Source organism: Lotus japonicus, chromosome 3 (assembly GCF_012489685.1).
Source record: "Lotus japonicus ecotype B-129 chromosome 3, LjGifu_v1.2".
NCBI classification, from domain to species: Eukaryota; Viridiplantae; Streptophyta; class Magnoliopsida; order Fabales; family Fabaceae; genus Lotus; species Lotus japonicus.
This window is the reverse complement of record NC_080043.1, coordinates 90615499-90634128: the sequence shown is the minus strand read 5'-3', so window position 1 is coordinate 90634128 and position 18630 is coordinate 90615499. Positions and strand designations below refer to the sequence as shown.

Below are 18630 nucleotides of genomic sequence, written 5' to 3'. Positions count from 1 at the left end.
AATTTAAAATTACAACTTAAAACAAACCCGTGCGTTGCACGGGTTTAATTTCTAGTAACAAGTAAAACCAAACAAAAGTGTAAATTGAGAGGCAACATCATCCAGATTCTTATTGCCTTGGTTGATGCATAAATGTTATGTGACTCATCATCCCCATTCACTCTAGAAAAAATTGCTTCTTTTTAGAGGAACATAAAACTCCAATGTCCCATGCTTCCCTGTTACATACACTGTTTACCCTCACATCTCTGGACCATGCTGCTAGCTCTACATAGTTAATTTCAACTTTCATCAAACATATTACAGGCAAAGCTGGCTAAGGAGATCATAGCCACTCCATAAAATTCATTATTAGCTAATTGAACTTATTTTGCATATATTGTAATTATATGCTTATCAAACAAAAATATTGTAATTATATATATAGTATCTTTACTTTTTTTGACGGCATTCTTTACATATATTTTTATGTAAGTAAAATCAACAAATAATTAAAAGAATAAAAAACATCATGTTATATATAAGAAATAAATAAATCTATAATTGTTACTGAAAAAAAAAACTGTGTGAAATACCTGGTATGAAGAAATTTATCATTAATCTTACGTGACTAAAAATTGCGAGAACAATTAAATAAATAAAAAACTATATATTAATCTTCTTTCGGTTCTTTGGGCCTAGTCATGAGTTGTTATTATTTATTCTTTGGGCCAAGTCATAGCAATGTTGATGGTTTTTTTTTGGAGAACCTAATATTTCCGATTTTGATGCAACAGCTCAATTAATGTTATTTTTTTTTGAAGGTAACAAATAAATGTTATTTTTTTTAATAATAACAAATAATTGTTATTTGTTAGTTATAAATGCTGTTTATTTTTATTACTTGATGAGAACTCAAAGATTACGAGCTGAAAATGTTGTTATTTCAAATTGCTTCGACCCGGATGCGGTTTGTTGTGTGGATTAGGTCACTGATTGAGGTGCATAAACTAAATGTTGATGAAGCGAAGGGCTCGAGGAGATGGGGAATGACTGCGGTGATTCGCAATGATCAAGGCTTCGCAAATCTGACTCTGGATGCTGAGACAACTAAGGCTATAGTTTTTCTTGAAGGTGTGAAGCTAGCTTTGGGGATCAAAGGGGGCTCAAATCCGTGGAGGTAGAAATAGAATGTGCCTTGCTTGGCTTGGAGGTAGTATATACGAGTTTCATTTATTTTTTTCCTTTACCATGCGATGAAATCTAACATAGATGGGCCCATACACTTTTTAAGTTTTCTCTTCATTTTCTCTCTCATCCAAGCACATGTATGTTTATTTTTCTAAACCTTTTCACCCTATCTTTTTTCCTTCCCTTCAAAATAATGTCAAACAAACACAATGTTCCGAGGTTTTAGAAAAGAAAACAGTTCTCCCAAAAGAAACTCTAGTAGCATTGTCATAGAATCGTGTGTTTCTGCAAACTCTTGGAACCATGGCGGCGCTGGTTGCGCGCATGTTGAAGACCCAGAAACGCTCCTTTCTTCCTCACATCACCAACACCATCTCGTCGTCTTCGTCACCTTTCATTCTCCCAACTGTGTCGCAAGGTATTTTCGTTCTCACCATCAACCGATCATAACTTTAGACAGTACCTATGTAAAATGTAATTGTATTGAATTTCTTAATGCAGTGAGACTGCTAGGAAATGCTGCAGAAGGTGTATGTGGGTTTGATGAGATGGTGGCAGGGGACCAGAGGAAATATTATTTGCTTGGTGGGAAAGGAGGGGTTGGGAAAACAAGCTGTGCTGCTTCTCTAGCTGTCAAATTTGCAAATGAAGGACATCCCACTATGGTGGTATCAACTGACCCTGCTCACTCCTTAAGTGACTCTTTTGCCCAGGTACCTAATGTGCCACAATGTTTTTGAGTTGAAACTTTCATATGTTTCTGCAATCTTGGTAACAGTTCCATTAGGATTTGACAGGGGGCAGGCTTGTTCCAATTCAAGGATTGAATTCTCCATTATATGCTCTTGAGGTAAGATTTTTTACTAAAGAAAACAGAACATACCAAATTTAGGCCCTATTTGAGAGAGCTTATCTGATAGCATTAGCGCTTGTGCAAGTGTTTTGGAGAGCTTATGGTAGGCCATAAGCTGTTTTGAGCTTATTTTCATAAGCTACTCAGGATAGCTTATGAAAAAAAGCTTATGCTTATATGCTTATATATAGCTTATTTTCAATTTATTTCAATAAAGTTTTTAAAATAGCTTATGAATAAGTGCTTATGTCAGCGCTTACGACCATAAGCGCTTAATTAAGCTGTTTTCCCAAACGGGACCTTAATATTGCTTTGATGGGTATGTTGCAATAGTGCATGTCACTTTTTATTGAACATTTCTTTGTTGACAGATAAACCCTGAGAGATCTATGGAAGAGTTCAGTGCAGCTAGTCAAAAACTTGGTGGTGGGGGCATTAAGACTCTAATGCAAAGCATGGGGCTTGGAATGATTGCTGACCAGGTGGTTTCTGCATTTAGTTTTTAGTGTTTCCTTAATGTAACTGTTAATGACTTGGTTGTATATAATGTGACTGATTTTTTTTCTTTCTCATTTATCGTGTAATTTTTGGAACGTGTGATACAGTATTCAGTTCTAATATTTATTCGGGGCTTATTATAGTTTGCTGTGTTTATATGATTAACCAGCCAATACACACTTAATGAAAGTAGTTGTAGTACAATAGTACATTGTTTGCTAAATTAAAAATAATCCCCATTAAGATCAAATTAAAGCTCTGCTTCAGCTATTTTTGACTATTTCTAAAAACACATTAGAAATTGCTTGAACATTGAAGGAAGAGTATAAAATATTTGAGATTGTCTTAAAAGTTTGGTACTGCAATGCAAGCTACAAACTGCATTGTCTTTTAATCCATTTGTTTCCTTGTTTGTTTTCACCTACATCAGGATGTGGGTTTTCTTAAGCCATTAAATGTTATTTTAACATTCTTTCTCTTGCTTAATGTCATTGTCATAGCTAGGGGATCTCAAGCTAGAAGAGCTATTGACCACTCCTCCCCTGGGAACGGATGAGATTGTTGCTGTGTCTAAGGCAATTTTCTGTTTCAGTAATAAGAATTTATTGTATTAAGCATTGTATGAAAATGTACTCTGCTTCTATTTCCTAATAGTGCTACTTTGATCCAGGTCATGCAATTTCTTGAGTCACCAGAATATAATATGTTCAACCGGATAGTTTTTGATACAGCGCCAACGGTCTGTGATTAGTAGTTTCTTTATAATATATTTAAACTTATTTTTAAAAATAATTATTTATATCTCTTCTATTTGTTAATAGGGCCATACACTTCGGCTACTGTCACTTCCTGACTTCTTGGATGGATCTATTGGCAAAGTTATGAAGGTACATGTATGCATATTGAACTTTAAATTTATAGTTATCTAGGATATGGTCATCTATTCTCGAATTTTACTAACAAAATCAATGACATTATCCAGTTGAAGAGAAAATTGGGTTCCACCTTCAAATCTTTGCTGGGAAAAGAAGAACCTCAAAATGATAAAGTAAGCTATTATATTGTGTTTATAAGATCCCGGCCCCTTTTCAAATTTCTAAATATTCTGTATTTGAACTTGCAGTCAGATGAACTTGGGAAGCTTAAGGAGAGGGTCGCAAAAATACGTGACCTTTTCCATGATCCAGACACTACTGAGTTCATAATAGTGACGATTCCCACGGTAATTCTAAGCTTCTCTTTTGCAAGACTGTTGATAATGGAAACTGAAATTTTGAAGTTGACATAGACGTACTTTGGAATTGGCATTTATTTATGCCTAGTTTTCTGAGTTCCTTCTTCATTTTAGGGTAGAAAAATCAAGTTTCACTCACTGGTTTATTTGTGGACAATGAAATTTGATCCCATATATAAGCAATTTTGATTTTTTATCATTTTTGCAACTTTTGCAAATAAAAGCAGCAATTTTAGTTAATTGATTTCAAGTTAATACCTTAAATACTTAGACAACCAATTGGAATGGATCCTCTTATGTTAAAATTTTACATGACATTCTCATGTGAAAACTGTGTCTATTTTTCTCTTTTCGAAGAGATTAAATTGGTGGATCCTATTTAAATTTGTGAATATATATTTTTTTTGGTTGAGAAAATTTGTGAATATTGATAAGGAGAGGATAACACAAAATTTTCACATGATAAGATCACATGAAATTTTGTTGAGAGGATCCATTCTCAGTTCCCACAACAAACAAACTTGATTCATTTTCAGTGAAAAGAAAAAACAGTCCCTATGAAGCCGCAAACTATACATGGCCAGTACATGTAATATTGTGAGCTTATGCTTTGAAAAGTGTTGACCATGCACAATGTCACTGAATAATTTGATCTTTGTAGGGCATGTATTCAGCAAACCATTAGACTTGGCATGCTTATATATCCGTGCATTATTATTTTGCTTATAAGTCTTGTGTTGTGTGGTTGTAGCTAAATATAATGAGCTAAGAATCGAAAATTCTGGTAATCAAGTACACTTTAGAGTTTAGAATGTAGCAACATGCATGTGGATTCAACCATACTTTATTTTTCCAGCAGTATCATTTAAACGGGCTTGCTTGTCTCAAATATGGTTGTATTATACCTTTTGTCAGCATAAAATTCACTTTATTTTTATTTTCTAACCTCTAATTTTCTGTTATCTATGTACTATTTACATTTCAACCATATTGTAATTAAACATTGTAAAATCTTCAAGGTTATGGCAATCAGTGAATCATCAAGGTTACACGCATCCTTGAAGAAAGAAAAGGTACCTGTTAAGAGACTTGTCATTAATCAGGTCTTGCCTCATGCATCCGACTGCAAGTTTTGTTCAATGAAAAGGAAGGTAATCAGATCAGATACTATTCATCCATCTTTCAATGTCTTAATTGTTAGTCACACAAGTATATTGGGGTTTTCATACTTTCTTATTGGTCGAACTTTCTTGGTAAGAATATTATTCTTTTTGTTCTATGAAAATATGGAAACCTTCCTAGCTTTGTTGGTTATTAAGGGGTATTGCCAGGCTGAGAACCCAAAACAATAAATAATAGGATTACAGATTTTAGATTAACAGGGTACATGATACATGGAAAAGGTGGAATCATAATTAATATTGTGCTGACAATATAATATACTGTAGCAATTTGATCCATGTACTTGCTGTAAGAACTAAGAAGTGTAAAACAAGCACTTGGCAGCTCAATATGTTGTACTATTTATTGAACATTGACAGAGCAAAAGCTGCTCAAAATAATTATTCTCATGTGAATAATACTGATAATCACTTGCATGAAAACATAAGCAGTATTTATATAAAATTCCGCTGCTTGATTGCTGTTTCTGTACATGCAGGATCAAATGCGTGCAATTGAAACTATCCACAATGATTCAGAACTTTCTGGTTTGAGATTATGCGAGGCACCCTTAGTGGATATGGAAATAAGGGGTGTTCCAGCTCTCAAATTCATGGGGGATATGCTTTGGAGATAAAACATACACCACAGAGAATTTATTCATTTCAGGGATACGGCTCACATAATAGAATCGCTTAGAAGTTTAGCATCTCCTACGAAGAGTGTTACATTCTTTTAAATTTTAGATGTTAGTATTCCTTTTTTTCTTGTTTAATGAATTGGTGTGATGGGTTCACAACTCCACACTGATTAGTTTTTGACACAGCATCACCGGTTGTTACATCTAGCAATTCATGCAAATGTTTATTGGATGAATAGAGAAGTTTATCGCAATCTTCAAATTTATTGATAGTGTCATATACAATTTGGCTGCTGCCACCACCAAACCAATTGGTGTTGGCATGAATGATAATGTTAAAACTGTTGAAGCATATTGAAAACTAGTAATTGTGTAGAAAATTGCAATTACTGTTAAGGGTTATCTTTTAAGAAGTCTAATCCTACAATATCCACAGCTAACACTTGCTCTCAAACTCTGATGATCTTCTGTTCATACCAAGATACAACTCATGTCAAGTTTCTTTACCAGTTGATGGGCACATTCCATGATTTGTAGCACCAGCCAGAGTGTTGGACATCTTTAATCAGTCCAAAAAAATCAGAGGGATTGAAGTGCTGAAACTATTTCTTTTGGAAGGTTACCATACAAAAAAATGCAAGCATGCGGCTAATAGCCCCTGTCACAACGAGGAGGAGTAAACAATAGTTGTAGTGTTTGAGATCATAGCCGTATGAATTGAGTGCACCACATCGACTAATTAACCAAACTCCAGAATATCTACATTACAAAAAAAATCATGTCAAACATCAGCTCATGAGGAAAATCTAGAGATATATATCATCATGAACATTATCAGAAGTCAAACCTTTTAGCATTTGATATTACAAATGCTTCAAGAGCCCACTTGGTGTAGCACAAATCAGATAGAAAGCGCACTATACTGCTATCTTCTTCATTATCATAGGTTGCTACGAGTGTCAAAACTACTGGAAGTAACACTGACCACTGCATGACACAACAGATTGGTTGTAACTTAGAAAGAGCAAGGCATTCATCACCTAAGGAGATTGAAATCTTATATCCCTAAATTGTGTTTCATTATCTATCCCACCAATAAAATGTTGACGTATCAATTAAAACCACGATGTAAATTTGTAACTGTCTTATTCATGTCTTTTTCAATTGACATGATAGGATTTTATTGGTGAGACAAGAAATTGAGACACCATTTGGAGACAAAAGATCTTGATCCGACCTAAGGTTGGAAATATCTAGTGCTCACCAGCTGGGCTGGACCGGGTTGAAGGGAGATTGCCAATACATAAGCTATGCCAGTGACACAATACACCAAACATAGCAGAACCATGTAGTTATCTGTGACAGTTGATCTTGGATTGTTGAAGAAATAGAACATTGAGAGATAAAACAGAGGTTTGACAACTGTGCTGAAATGGTCAACCGTGTCCTTTGAAAGAAAGTAAGCCAGGCTACTCATCCCGGAAGCACTTTCCCTCCAGTAGTGCAACTTGTCCATTGAGAATGATCTCATAGCCGCAATCTTGGACAGGAGTGCTGAAAGTGAGACATTATCAGATGACAAAGAGGTAGGAAAATTGGTAATAGTATAGCTAACAATTGTAAAGATGAAACTTACAAACTGCTATTACTGTGTATGTATAACCGGTTGCTCCAAAAGATTCATCACTCACTTTGGCAAGTGTTCCTAAGCAGAGGCCAGCTAGCAGCAAAATCAGAAAATCTACAGCTTGTGTTCTAGCTTCTCTTAGCCTCTGCTTACCAACTCTGCATGGAACCAAGATGAAGTCAAAAATCAAATTTTGACAATTAGCTGAAACATTCTCACTCTTGTAAGTTGTAACTTACCTTCCAAGAAAGTATTTGTATTGTGTGAAAGCTCCAGGTGTTTTCCTATCGGACAAGTCGTCGTTTGAACTTAGGAAGTTGAGTTGAAGAGTGTCCCTCTTCATCTCAACATTGCACTTCACATCCTGCCAAAGTTCTCCAGCAAAAGAAGATGCTCCAGCATCTTGTCCAGGGGTAGCTGCTCCATGTGCTGAACCATCACCACCTGGGGTGGTCAATCCTTCAACAGTCTTCAGCATATCCATAGGCACCGGGTACCCATTATGAAGCATCCATCTAACAGGTAGTTGTTTAAGGTTCACTCCTGAACTTGCGCTTAGTTTTATTATTCCTTCCAAAATATCAATATAGTAATCTGGAGGGTTGACACGGTCAGGGACTACAATTCCCATGCTTGAAAAGTACTCTTCCACTTTGTTCACAGGTCCATGATACACTGTAAGTCCTCCTTTTGCAAGCAGTATAAAATCATCAAACATTTTGAACAAGGTGTAACTGGAGATCACACAAGAAAGAGAGGGGAAGTGTTATTTTGGACAAGTGACAACTGTTGCGTCGTGGTCTCTATAGCAAAATTGTTTTCATATTTCAGGAAAACGATTTCTAGACATCCGCATAGTGCAGATACTCGACAAACATCCGCATAGTGCAGATACCCGACAAAGAGAAGAAAGAGAAATAATGGATTTGATATATGATATAAATATGATAAGTATAGAGAGATAGAGAGAAAAATAGGGTGTATGTCGAGTGTTTATACTGTTTGAGTGTCTAAGTATTATTTCTTAATTCAAAATTACCTTGGTTGGTGAAGGACTACACATATGTTGACACCTTCAAGAGCCTCGCGTCTAAGGGCTCTAAGCAGTAACTGAGAAGATGAACTGTCTAAACCTGATGTGGGTTCATCCAAAATTAGAAGGGAAGGTTCCATAACCATTTCCAGTCCAACGTTTACTCTTTTCCTTTGACCTCCAGAGATTCCTCTCTTCTCCACTGTCCCAACCAGAGAATCCCTTATTGCCTGAAGGCCCAAAGACTCAATGACTCTTTCAACCACCAACACTTTCTCTTCTTTTGGTAGATCAGCAGAGAGTCTACAATGGCAGATAGATATAGTAAAAAGTGAAAGGAGAATACTCATTAGCAAAAAAAAATGCATTCTTAAGCCTCTGATCTGCAATGCATATGAATAAGAGTAGCTAAAAAATTACCAGCTTCATGCAAGAGAAAGTGCTATACCTGCATCTGGCACTGAACCACAGATTCTCCTCCACTGTCAAATTGCCATGGACAATATCATCTTGTGGCACAAAGCCAATGATCTTCTTGTATGATCGCATTGATGATTCCTTGCCGTTCACAAGAACTTGACCAGTTGTGTGACATCCAGTTGCTTTTCCAGTTAAAGCAGAAAGAAATGTTGTCTTACCAGCCCCGGATGGACCCATGACTGCTGAAACACGGCCGGGATGTAATTTACCAGTCACACATCTCAATAGATGTTTGTTTTTCCCTTTCAAAGTGAGGGTTAAGTCTTTAAAAGCAACCTCAATGGTTGGCCTCTTCCTTATCTCAATGTCATTAGCCATTGAAATTACTCCAGAGAAGGTCATGTTTTTAGTTTGTTCCTGTAAAGCCTTTTCCTTTTCAATCTGACCATATGCATACTTGAAAATCTGGCTCTGAGTATGCAATTGTTTACCCCTTGGTGCATGCTTTTTGACATTCTTATCTCCTATCTGAACATTGAAGCCTTCTTGACTATCAGGGTCTTGCTCAATATCATTTATTATGTTTGTGAGGTTGCTTTTGTCCTTTTTCTTTCCTTTTGATGTACTAGCACCTGCTGGTGCCACAGGTGGCAAGTCTGTATGTTTAGAACCAAAACCTTTCAAATCTAGCTTTGAAGTTTTCTTGCGAGAAAATGTGCGCGATAATTGTGATTGCAATCCAACTGCATGCTTCTTGGCAGTTTCTTTTGCAGTTTTCCATTTTTCACGCGCTTGTGATTCTCTCACACTTGCTGCAGCCCTTTCTCTTGATTTTGCTTGTCTTCTTTCTCGAGTTGCAATAACTTGGTCAGAACAGTTATATATGATAATAAGCAGGAAACCCAAGGCAGCCTACATTGAAAATTGAAAGGTTAGTTATACTGGACCATAGTGGGCATGCTCTTCAATCATGCTACAAATTCATCTAAACAAAGGTAAATTCTGCAATATCCTCCATTGCCTCTAAAGTGACATAAAAGTTTCATTGAAAGAAAAAAAAAAAGATGATGATAAGTTCTACCATTGCTTGATAGTCATGGAACTTATATATGAGCAATACTTCATAGAATGAAATGTTTAAAGATTACTCACAAAAAACAGGACACCATATGCAGTGATATTTTGATTTGTTGATTTAGGCTCACAGCTTGCATACCTGAAACACCCTGTGGAAGGCAAAAATCAAGAGAAGAGAAAGGATCACTGGAATTTTCATCTTGCACTACACAGACCAGCCTTCACATCCAAGGTAAAAGCATATTTCCATCAGATATATCAAATGAATAATAATAGATACATCAAGTAATTGCAAAAGTAGGCTTCTTTTAATATCATCATGTCAATATGTCTGCTAACTCTGAAGCCTTCTTATGAAGATTGTTTAATACTTGATTATACACATAATAATTAATCCCTGACCCATTATTCAAATTTCACAGAATTGAGACTTATAAAGTGAGAATGGCCATAGAAAAATATGACTGCTGGTATCTTCATCTCACATCAGAGATCAAATAACAGGCTTGGAAAACTTACGCTCTTGAGCAGTAGAACCTGTTCTGCAGTAATACCTGCAATTTATTATTATACATAGAAGTAACTTAGAATAATAGATAAAATGGGCTATTAAGCATTGGAACATAAAATGAGTAGAAACAAGTGATAAAAATTTCAGAACAGTGTTGAAAACATACAAGCAGTGATAAAACAAGTGACTTCTTATCTCTGATGCATGGGTACGGCGGTTTTGGCCGCGTACCCGTACCGGGTACCGGGTACGTACCCGGTACGCATACGCTGCGGGTACGCGTACGGTACGTACCTGGTGCGTACCCTTTCCAAAAAAAAAAAAAAAGAGAGAAAGGGCAAATTTTTTGAACAGAGACAAGTGAGTGAGAGCTTCGAGCCATGCTTTCTTCATCCTGATTACTGGAGTTTGCTTCCGTATCCTTTTTCCTCCCAGGCTCATTTTGCTACCCACCTTCCTCCATCGCACCCTCCCTAGCTCTGGTAGTTATGAATAATGGTTCTTTCTCTCTACCTTTCTTGGTTGCATCAAAACTTTGTGTGTTCTGCTCAAAAGCTACTTGCCTTTATTGAAAGTGGGTAGTTTTTTACTTTAGTGGGTGTTTGTGTCAGAAGAATTGAAATTGCTAAGCTAGCCACGTGATTACATGTTTTTTTCCTTGGCTATCTGGGTCCCTTTGTTTTGTTCCGGGCTTGGCCTGTCTTGAATGAAACTTTAATACAAAAAAAGTTTTTCATGTGCATACATATATCTAACGTACCCGTACCCCTGTTTTTTCAAAAATCGCGTACCGCGTACCCAATACCGTATCCGTACCGGGTACCGTACCCGTACCCGTGCAACACAGCTTCTTATGAATTTAAGAAGAAGTGCTAGAATTAGAAGTTCAGGGATAAGTATTAATACCCTTTATTGCAAGAATTTTTTGTGATTGTAGATGGACAGAATGATCCTGCTGAACAGAACATCTCACCACTACTAGCTACATCTGCCCAAATATTTGCTCCTCCACAAGTATGGTTATCCTTTCCAGGAGGTAGCTGATAACGATATCTGCAGATTGATTCTGCTGATAAATATTAAAGTATGCCAAAAACAAGAATTCAAAACAAGTAGAACTACAAGGGAAGGACTTACGGTTCACATATTCCACTAGTTTTATTGAGTTGCGCTCGTGGACAATAAGAACCCAAAGGGCATGCTTCAATAGTAAAAAAAAAAGGCAACAAGTGAAATTAGAACATTCAAATGCATTGGGAGCATAATAAACAAGAGGAAATATTTGGAGTGAAGCGCAGTGATGGGGCATGATAAACAAGAGGAACGATTTTTTCACACATAATATTTCACATTCATTTCAATTTCATACCCCACTCTCTTCCTTTTCTATCCATGTTTTCTTAAATCTCTTTTCTCTTCTCATCACACTCACATTATCAAAGGGTGTAAAAGAAGTCTAACATCAAATGTGTGAAAATCATTTATTAATGTCAAATACACATGACAAAGAAGGGTTATGATACATTCTAACCCATTTTCTTTCCCAGCCCGTTTTCACCTACTTTCTCTCACTATCTCTATTTTTTTATCATCAGATCTCTCTTTTTATTTCTTCCGGTATCTCTCATAATGTGGGGAGAAATTTTTCCCAGAAAGTATAAAGATTGTCTCACACTGGAGGTGTGATGTGAGAGACAGGTGTGAGGAAGAGACAAATAGAAAAAGAAAAGGAAGGGGGGAGAGAGTGGAAGATCTAATGAGAAAAAAAAAAAGATAAAATGGAAAATTATGTGTAAAAGTGATAAAGGAGAATGAAGGGGAAAGACAATGGAGACTAATGAAACCAATTTAGTGTTGTGATGGGTGGTGTATGAGCATGAACACTTACGTATCATGCAAGTAATCCCATGAGGACAAAAGAAACCTTCACAACAAGGTTGACACTCAGCAGATCTAACAGGTATCTCCTTCTTCTTACTGTCAAGGTCTACTTTTTGATTAGCCTTACAACCCCACCCTGGCTCACATCCATTAACCCATGAACTCATATTACAGTTTATGTTAGGCTTCATGATGGTGGATCTTGATCTGCTAGCAAAACTTCTGGCATAGGCTTCAATTTCTCCTGCTGTGCACATCCTCTGTGTAATATCACCTGCAAAAAAAAGTCACCAAAAAACAACACAAAAATTTGCCAACAAAGTAAGGATTCATGCTGGAAACACAAAAATCCATAAAGCATGCCCTTAAACATTTTTAATGATTAACCCATCGGCCATCATGTTTATACATTACATTGAATCAAGTTTGAGTTGTAAATACAAGGTAAGACTGCCTACATTACATCCCCAAAATGAGTCTGGCCCCACCCAAACCTCGCGTACAGCGAAAGCTTTATAGCACCAGATTTGTCATTTAGGTATATAGATTACATGATCGCTCTATCAATATATGATCATATTTCTGTGCCTATTCAGTTTCTTTACATTTATCATTAACAAACATACACATATCTCAAATTATAGTCATTGTTCAAGCCCAATTGCAGTACCTTTCATTTCCTGGGCACACAAGGTCAAAAAGGTTAGATCTTTGGTGAAATTGAACGCCCCATCCCAATCAGCATCTCTGAAGGAAAACAAAATGACATGTGATATATTTGAATTGAAACTACAAGAGAAGAAAGTTATTTGCAATTTTTGAGGTTAATGATGGGACTCACACATCAAGTATGCAATAACCCAGCTCTTTTTTTATTGCACTTTTGAAGATAGACGTGTAATTGGACATGGCTTTGTACATTTGCTGGGCCAATATCTCCATCCCAGCACCACCAGAACCAGCACCATTTTTCTGACAAGATACAAGCCTTGGCCCCTCAATGCAGCTGAAAAACACAACAATTATAACCAAAGCAACATTCTTTGTCTTATTGGGACCCTCTCTTTTACTCATCTTCGCATCAGAAAAGTTTTTTGTTTTTTGTTTTTGATTGCTTATTTACAATCTGGAAAATTTATTATTATTGATAACAGAACAAAGGGGAAAATTCAGAGGCACAAACGGGTAGATTCATAGTGAATAAAGGTTGATCAATATCAGAGAAGCAAAAGGGTGGATTTTTTACAGATGGAGGTGGTAATGGAAGATTGGAACCAGAGAGAGAAAGAGAGAGAGACATGGGTATTCACATTTTCCCATGATGAAGAAATGGCGACAAGGAGGAAGAGTTGGCGATGTATGGGGAGGCAACATTTGGTTTGGTTATATCAAACCAAAGAAATTTTACGTAGCCCATGAATGAATGAAGTATACAAAACATATGCACTAGTATTATCATGCAATTAAGACAAGTGTCACATCTCTATGTTAATGGCAAATACTTTTACTATTCTCCACATCCCTTAAATGTCTAAACAAGTATTTACTTTTAATAAATATTTTTTAATTCAATACCAAACTTAATATTTTAATTTTTTTAAAGAAAAATCTGTATAGATATAATGATGAGAAAATAGTCAGGATATACACCCTAGTCAGGATATGTCCCCGAGGGTTAACTTAAGTGGTAAGAGCTAGAGAACATAAGGGTTGGGAGGGGAAGGTCCAGGGTTCGAATACTGGAAGGGAAATTTGAAGGGATTTTCTAACTTACTAACAACTAACCACTAACATTTGCCTATAAAAAAAAAACCCTAGTCAGGGTCGCATAGGCCACAAGGCAAATGAGGCAAATGTCTTAGGCCTTAAAAAATAAAAAATGTATTAGGCCCCAAAAAAATAAAAAATTAGTACCTATTTAATATATACTATTGAGACTTAAGAGAGGTAATGAAACAATGAAAAATCATGTTATATTAATTGCAACATGGGCAATGTAACGTGAGAATTAAGAAGTGCAACATGATAAGTGCAATTTTGACAATTATTAGTAGTAGTGATTTGTATTAGTAAATTTACATTTTTGAAAACGCTAATAAATAAAATATCTTTTATTGTTACATTCACAAAATTGAAAAATTAATTTGTGTTTACTTATCATGTTAGTATTTTTTATGATTGATATATCTATAGTTTTTCAAAATTAAAATATAGATAGTGTTTTATACTACTAATGAAAGAAGGTTTTCAAAGTTTAAATTGTTTAAATCATATATAAGGACGGTCAACAATGTTACGGGATAGATTGAATGAGTTAGATATTTTATTTATTGAAAGTGAAATGTTAGAATTGCTTAATTATAAAACACTCATAAATGATTTCGCAGCTCAAAATGCTAGAATATTGATATAAAAAATTAATAATTTATATGATATATTAAGTCTATTTAAGATTATTGTCAAAAGAAAATAACTTTAACATTTTCACTTTAGGCTACAAAATGTTTGTACACGGTCTTGATCATACTCAAAAGGGATCAAAAGACAGAAGCACTCAAACGAAGCTCAAAAAGGGACCGCAACTAGGAAGAAAAAAAAACCAGCCCATATAAACCAAAAACAGCCCCCAAAGTCTATCCGGTTAATGTGTTACTGTTCCTAGTATCCTGTTACTGAGAATGGTAGCGTTCTTGGTAATGTGTTACCTACGTCAAGAAAACTCTAATTTTTACAGTAAAAATGAACTTTAATCTCAATTTATCTATGAATAAGATTCACACACATGATAAACAACATATACATTAATCTCATAGCACAAGTTTAATCAGAAGTCACAAAAGCCCCAATTTTTAAAGCCCTAAAATCAAGAAGGTTCATACAACATAAGAGAAAGGGTTAAAGAATATGTCACTGTGGTTTTTATCCGGTTCACTCTCCAGCTGAGCAACAAAAAAAAAGTCCAAGGGTGCAACTGAATTTGTTGTCCACTATTTGATAAAACATCTATGACAAGACTCACACCAAGTTGCTCAATGAGTATGTACCAAACAACCCAAAACCTAATGCAAGAACACTAATTGCACTATTGCACTCACACCAAACCCTATGGTGCCATCAATTTCACCAATTGATAAAAGATAGCAGAAGATTTTCGCAGCAAGATGGTAGTCTAACCTAAAACCTATGAGAAAGAAAACCCTTGATGAAGAACACACTCATGAACCCTAGGAAAATTAGCTCCCAATCTTGAAACTTGGATAGTATGTGTTAATGCATGATGAAAAATCTTTTAATCTTATAGAGGCTAGGAAACAATTTTAGAATCAGATCAAGAGGTTTAGATATGAGAGATATGAGTGAGAAGTGATCACAACTCGCAACTCGTATGAGAAACACGTTTTATTCACTCACCAGTAATGGTTAAATTATTTCCCCTTTGTGGTAATCGATTACCATTAATTGCTTTCTCTCTTCAGTATCCTGATACCCACATATGGTAACCTATTTGCCAAAATTGTTGTTTTTATTATGGAAAACCTTTAAAAACCATTTTTAAACCATTTTCCCTACTGAAGTTCTTAGTTCTTATACTTGTGAAAACATTCATCTTTTATTAGAACACATAAAATAACGATTTAAAAAATAATCTTCAGTTCTAATTATAAACTTCCCTAATGAGGATCTAAGCTATAAAGTAATAATAAAGCATAAAACCTTACAAGTCTTCAACTTTATGCTTGAGATCTTCATTTTTTTTCTTCTTTGTTGGTGTTGTTGTCATCATCAAAACAACAAAACTTTGCCAACGTTCAAGGAGTAGATACCATTGTTCTAGCCAGAGCACTTGCGTGCCTCAGCAAATCAAGAATGGCCTACAAGTGTTGTTAGCGTGAAGTTGAGATTCACATTGCGGTAATTATTTTATAAATGAAAGAACTAAATTGCTTTACCCAAATAAATAAAATTATAAAGAAGAAAAATTAATTGATTTATCCAAATGACATTTTTTGAATTCAAGAAATTGAAATGATGTAACTCAATTTTTTTCTTAAATTTTCAAATACATTGTCTAAACATACACTTAGTTCTTTTATTCTTTCATTCACATAATATAACTCAAGTAACTTGTTCATAACTAATTAGAACATTTTCTTTAGAAACACCTCATCTAAATTTTCAAAAAAAATCATATTCTAATGGGAGATATTCTTGTCCAAATCCCGTGCCTGCGGACATGGCATCAAAATCTACATCATGATTTGCACTTTTACCCTCACCACTAAGTGATGTTGATGCAATTACAATTGTAACTGGGTTTGTGATGTCCACAGAAGAGGGTGATATTCCAGTGCTAGTGGTAACAATAATGGAGGGCTCAACTTGGAGTCACTCATTGGTCTCACCCTGAGATTTGAAGCATAAGTCCTTGTAAGTTGGAAAATTTGAGCAGCGCACAATTGTGGTAAAGTAACACAGGCTTCTCTCCCATTCACTTTGGTGTGGAGATCCTTGTTATCTTTCAAAGGATGTAGCTTTGTGTTTGTATTTTTAAGTGGAAGAGGGGTCTCATGCATGAGTTCATGTTGGTTAGCTGAGAAAGTAGTAGTAGTAGAAGCAGAAGACCTTGGGAGATCCCTCTTGAGACTAGTTTTCTCTGAACTCATAATTTTTGGGATGCATTTCTCTATTATAATATATTAAATTTCTCATTTTTCGATTTAGTCCATTAGAAAGGAACTTTATTACTCCCTCCGTTCCAAAACTATTGTAGTTTTAGCTTTTTTGTTTTGTTCCAAAACCATTGTTGTTTTACATATCCAAATCACTTTATCTCATTCTCTTTCATTCATGCCCTCATTTAATAGTGTATCTCCCAAGCACCACCTCTTATTTCCACCAATCACAATTCTCATCAATCAGTTGACCAATGATTTTCATTCTCTCTCTTTCTTATAACTCATATTAAATAAGGGTGTTTCAGTCAAATTATAACATCAATTAATGAACTCTTAAACTTTGTGAAAAAACTAAAACTACAATAGTTTTGGAACGGAGAGAGTTGCATATATGGAATTCAAGTTTTCAAAGTCAGAAAGACAACTTAAGGTTGAATTAATAGTTATGATTAAATACGCTTAAACATATAATGCCTCTTTCATATCGCTCAAAGGTGAATAATGAAGCTCAGGTAGCATGAGCATCTGGGGAAACTATTTGGAACTTAGTCCACTGAGTATTAAATTTGAAATTTAGTGTTTTTCAAAGAAGACTTGGTTTCTATATTTTTTTTTATAAGCCAATAATTTTATTGAAGTGAAGTACAAGGGCTACTTCAACTCAATACAAAAATAAGTGCAAAAGTCATGATGACAACTAGGCTAATAGCTGAAAGCTGAAAAGTTGTCTGATTGAAAAAAAAAAATGTTTGGTAAAACTAGTTTCTTTTTATGGAATGGTAAAACTAGTTTTTGAACAAACTAAAATTGTAAAAAATAAAAGGATATACTTGTACAATTATTTTTACATTTAATATTACTTACACATTAGTACCTATATGATATCAACATTAAAATAATTACCAATTTAAACATTTTAATTTAGTCCAATTTATTTATCATATCAAAAATATAATATTGATTATTAATTTATTTTCATTTTTATATCTTTTATTATCATGTCTACCTCAAACACTTAATAGGATAAAACTTTGTCCTGCTTTTATCTTATCATTTATTTATCCAACTCTCTATCCTGTCATGTTTCTTATCTTATTATGACCATCAAACGGACTCTTAATTCCTTTTACTTTGGATAGTACTGCCTCTACTATTAAATAGTCAAAACTCTATTAATGTTTTCTTTTTTGAAATTTGAAATTAATTAATGTGAAATATTGATTTGTTAAAATATATTAATATTTATAATAAGTACAAAATTAAATTTTAACAATGTAGAAAATTAATATTGATTTAATTAAATTTACTAATATGTGAAAAAAGTTGTAAAATAAAGATTCAATATTGGAGGTGGTGTGCGAGATCGGCGGTGATTTGCACATGTGAGGTTCACGTGGTAGAGATCGGTGAAGCTAGGGTTCCGGCGATTGCAGCCGACGTGCGTAGTGGTTGCACTGCGATTGCAGAGGCACTTGCTAGAGACTGAGGCTTCATTGAACTCCACGAGGTTGTTGTGGTGGTGGCTCCTACAGATGACAGCGCGAATATGGCTGAGCTCCGGCAGGTGCATGCGGTGGCGTGAAACACATGGTTAAGGTTTTAATCTCAGTGAATTGCATTTATGATCATAATTGTTTGCCTTATTTAGGGTTTGAATTTTGAATTAGCTTGCCTGCCATATTTTCTTTTGTTTTGGATTAATAATCATCAATCACTAGTTAATGATTTGCCCTTTTTTGTTTGATGAAAAGGAAATTGTTCATGTTTCAATTAACAAAAGGATTTGATGTTTAATGGTGTTTTTTTATGGTTTTGTTTTCTCTACTGAGCTTATATTGTTGTTTTTATG

The 18630-nt window shown here is 35.0% G+C and overlaps 2 protein-coding genes across 3 annotated transcripts; one reads left to right on the top strand and one right to left on the bottom strand.

Annotated features, from left to right (window-relative positions):
• The first annotated feature begins 1398 nt into the window (after nt 1-1398).
• On the top strand, nt 1399-5810 carry LOC130747255 (ATPase GET3B-like). Its single transcript, XM_057600127.1, has 11 exons — nt 1399-1588; nt 1672-1883; nt 1958-2020; nt 2395-2505; nt 3022-3096; nt 3192-3260; nt 3343-3408; nt 3504-3569; nt 3645-3743; nt 4775-4906; nt 5416-5810. Exons 1-11 carry the CDS (start codon nt 1474-1476, stop codon nt 5551-5553), a joined length of 1146 nt encoding a protein of 381 aa, XP_057456110.1. The 5' UTR covers nt 1399-1473; the 3' UTR covers nt 5554-5810.
• Nucleotides 5789-13495, bottom strand: LOC130747254 (ABC transporter G family member 28). 2 transcript variants are annotated; one of them, XM_057600125.1, is made up of 14 exons: nt 12947-13495; nt 12776-12852; nt 12113-12379; nt 11362-11425; nt 11131-11277; nt 10233-10267; nt 9789-9862; nt 8665-9548; nt 8223-8519; nt 7423-7917; nt 7193-7341; nt 6821-7110; nt 6404-6543; nt 5789-6315 (listed from the first exon to the last, which is right to left on the bottom strand). In XM_057600125.1, the coding sequence occupies exons 1-14, from the start codon at nt 13177-13179 to the stop codon at nt 6159-6161; spliced, it is 3309 nt and encodes a 1102-aa protein (XP_057456108.1). In that variant the 5' UTR covers nt 13180-13495; the 3' UTR covers nt 5789-6158. The 2 variants fall into 2 exon arrangements, with proteins under 2 accessions (XP_057456108.1, XP_057456109.1); XM_057600126.1 differs by lacking the exons at nt 11131-11277; nt 11362-11425; nt 12113-12379; nt 12776-12852; nt 12947-13495 and adding an exon at nt 10391-10790.
• Between the last annotated feature and the right edge of the window lie 5135 nt (nt 13496-18630).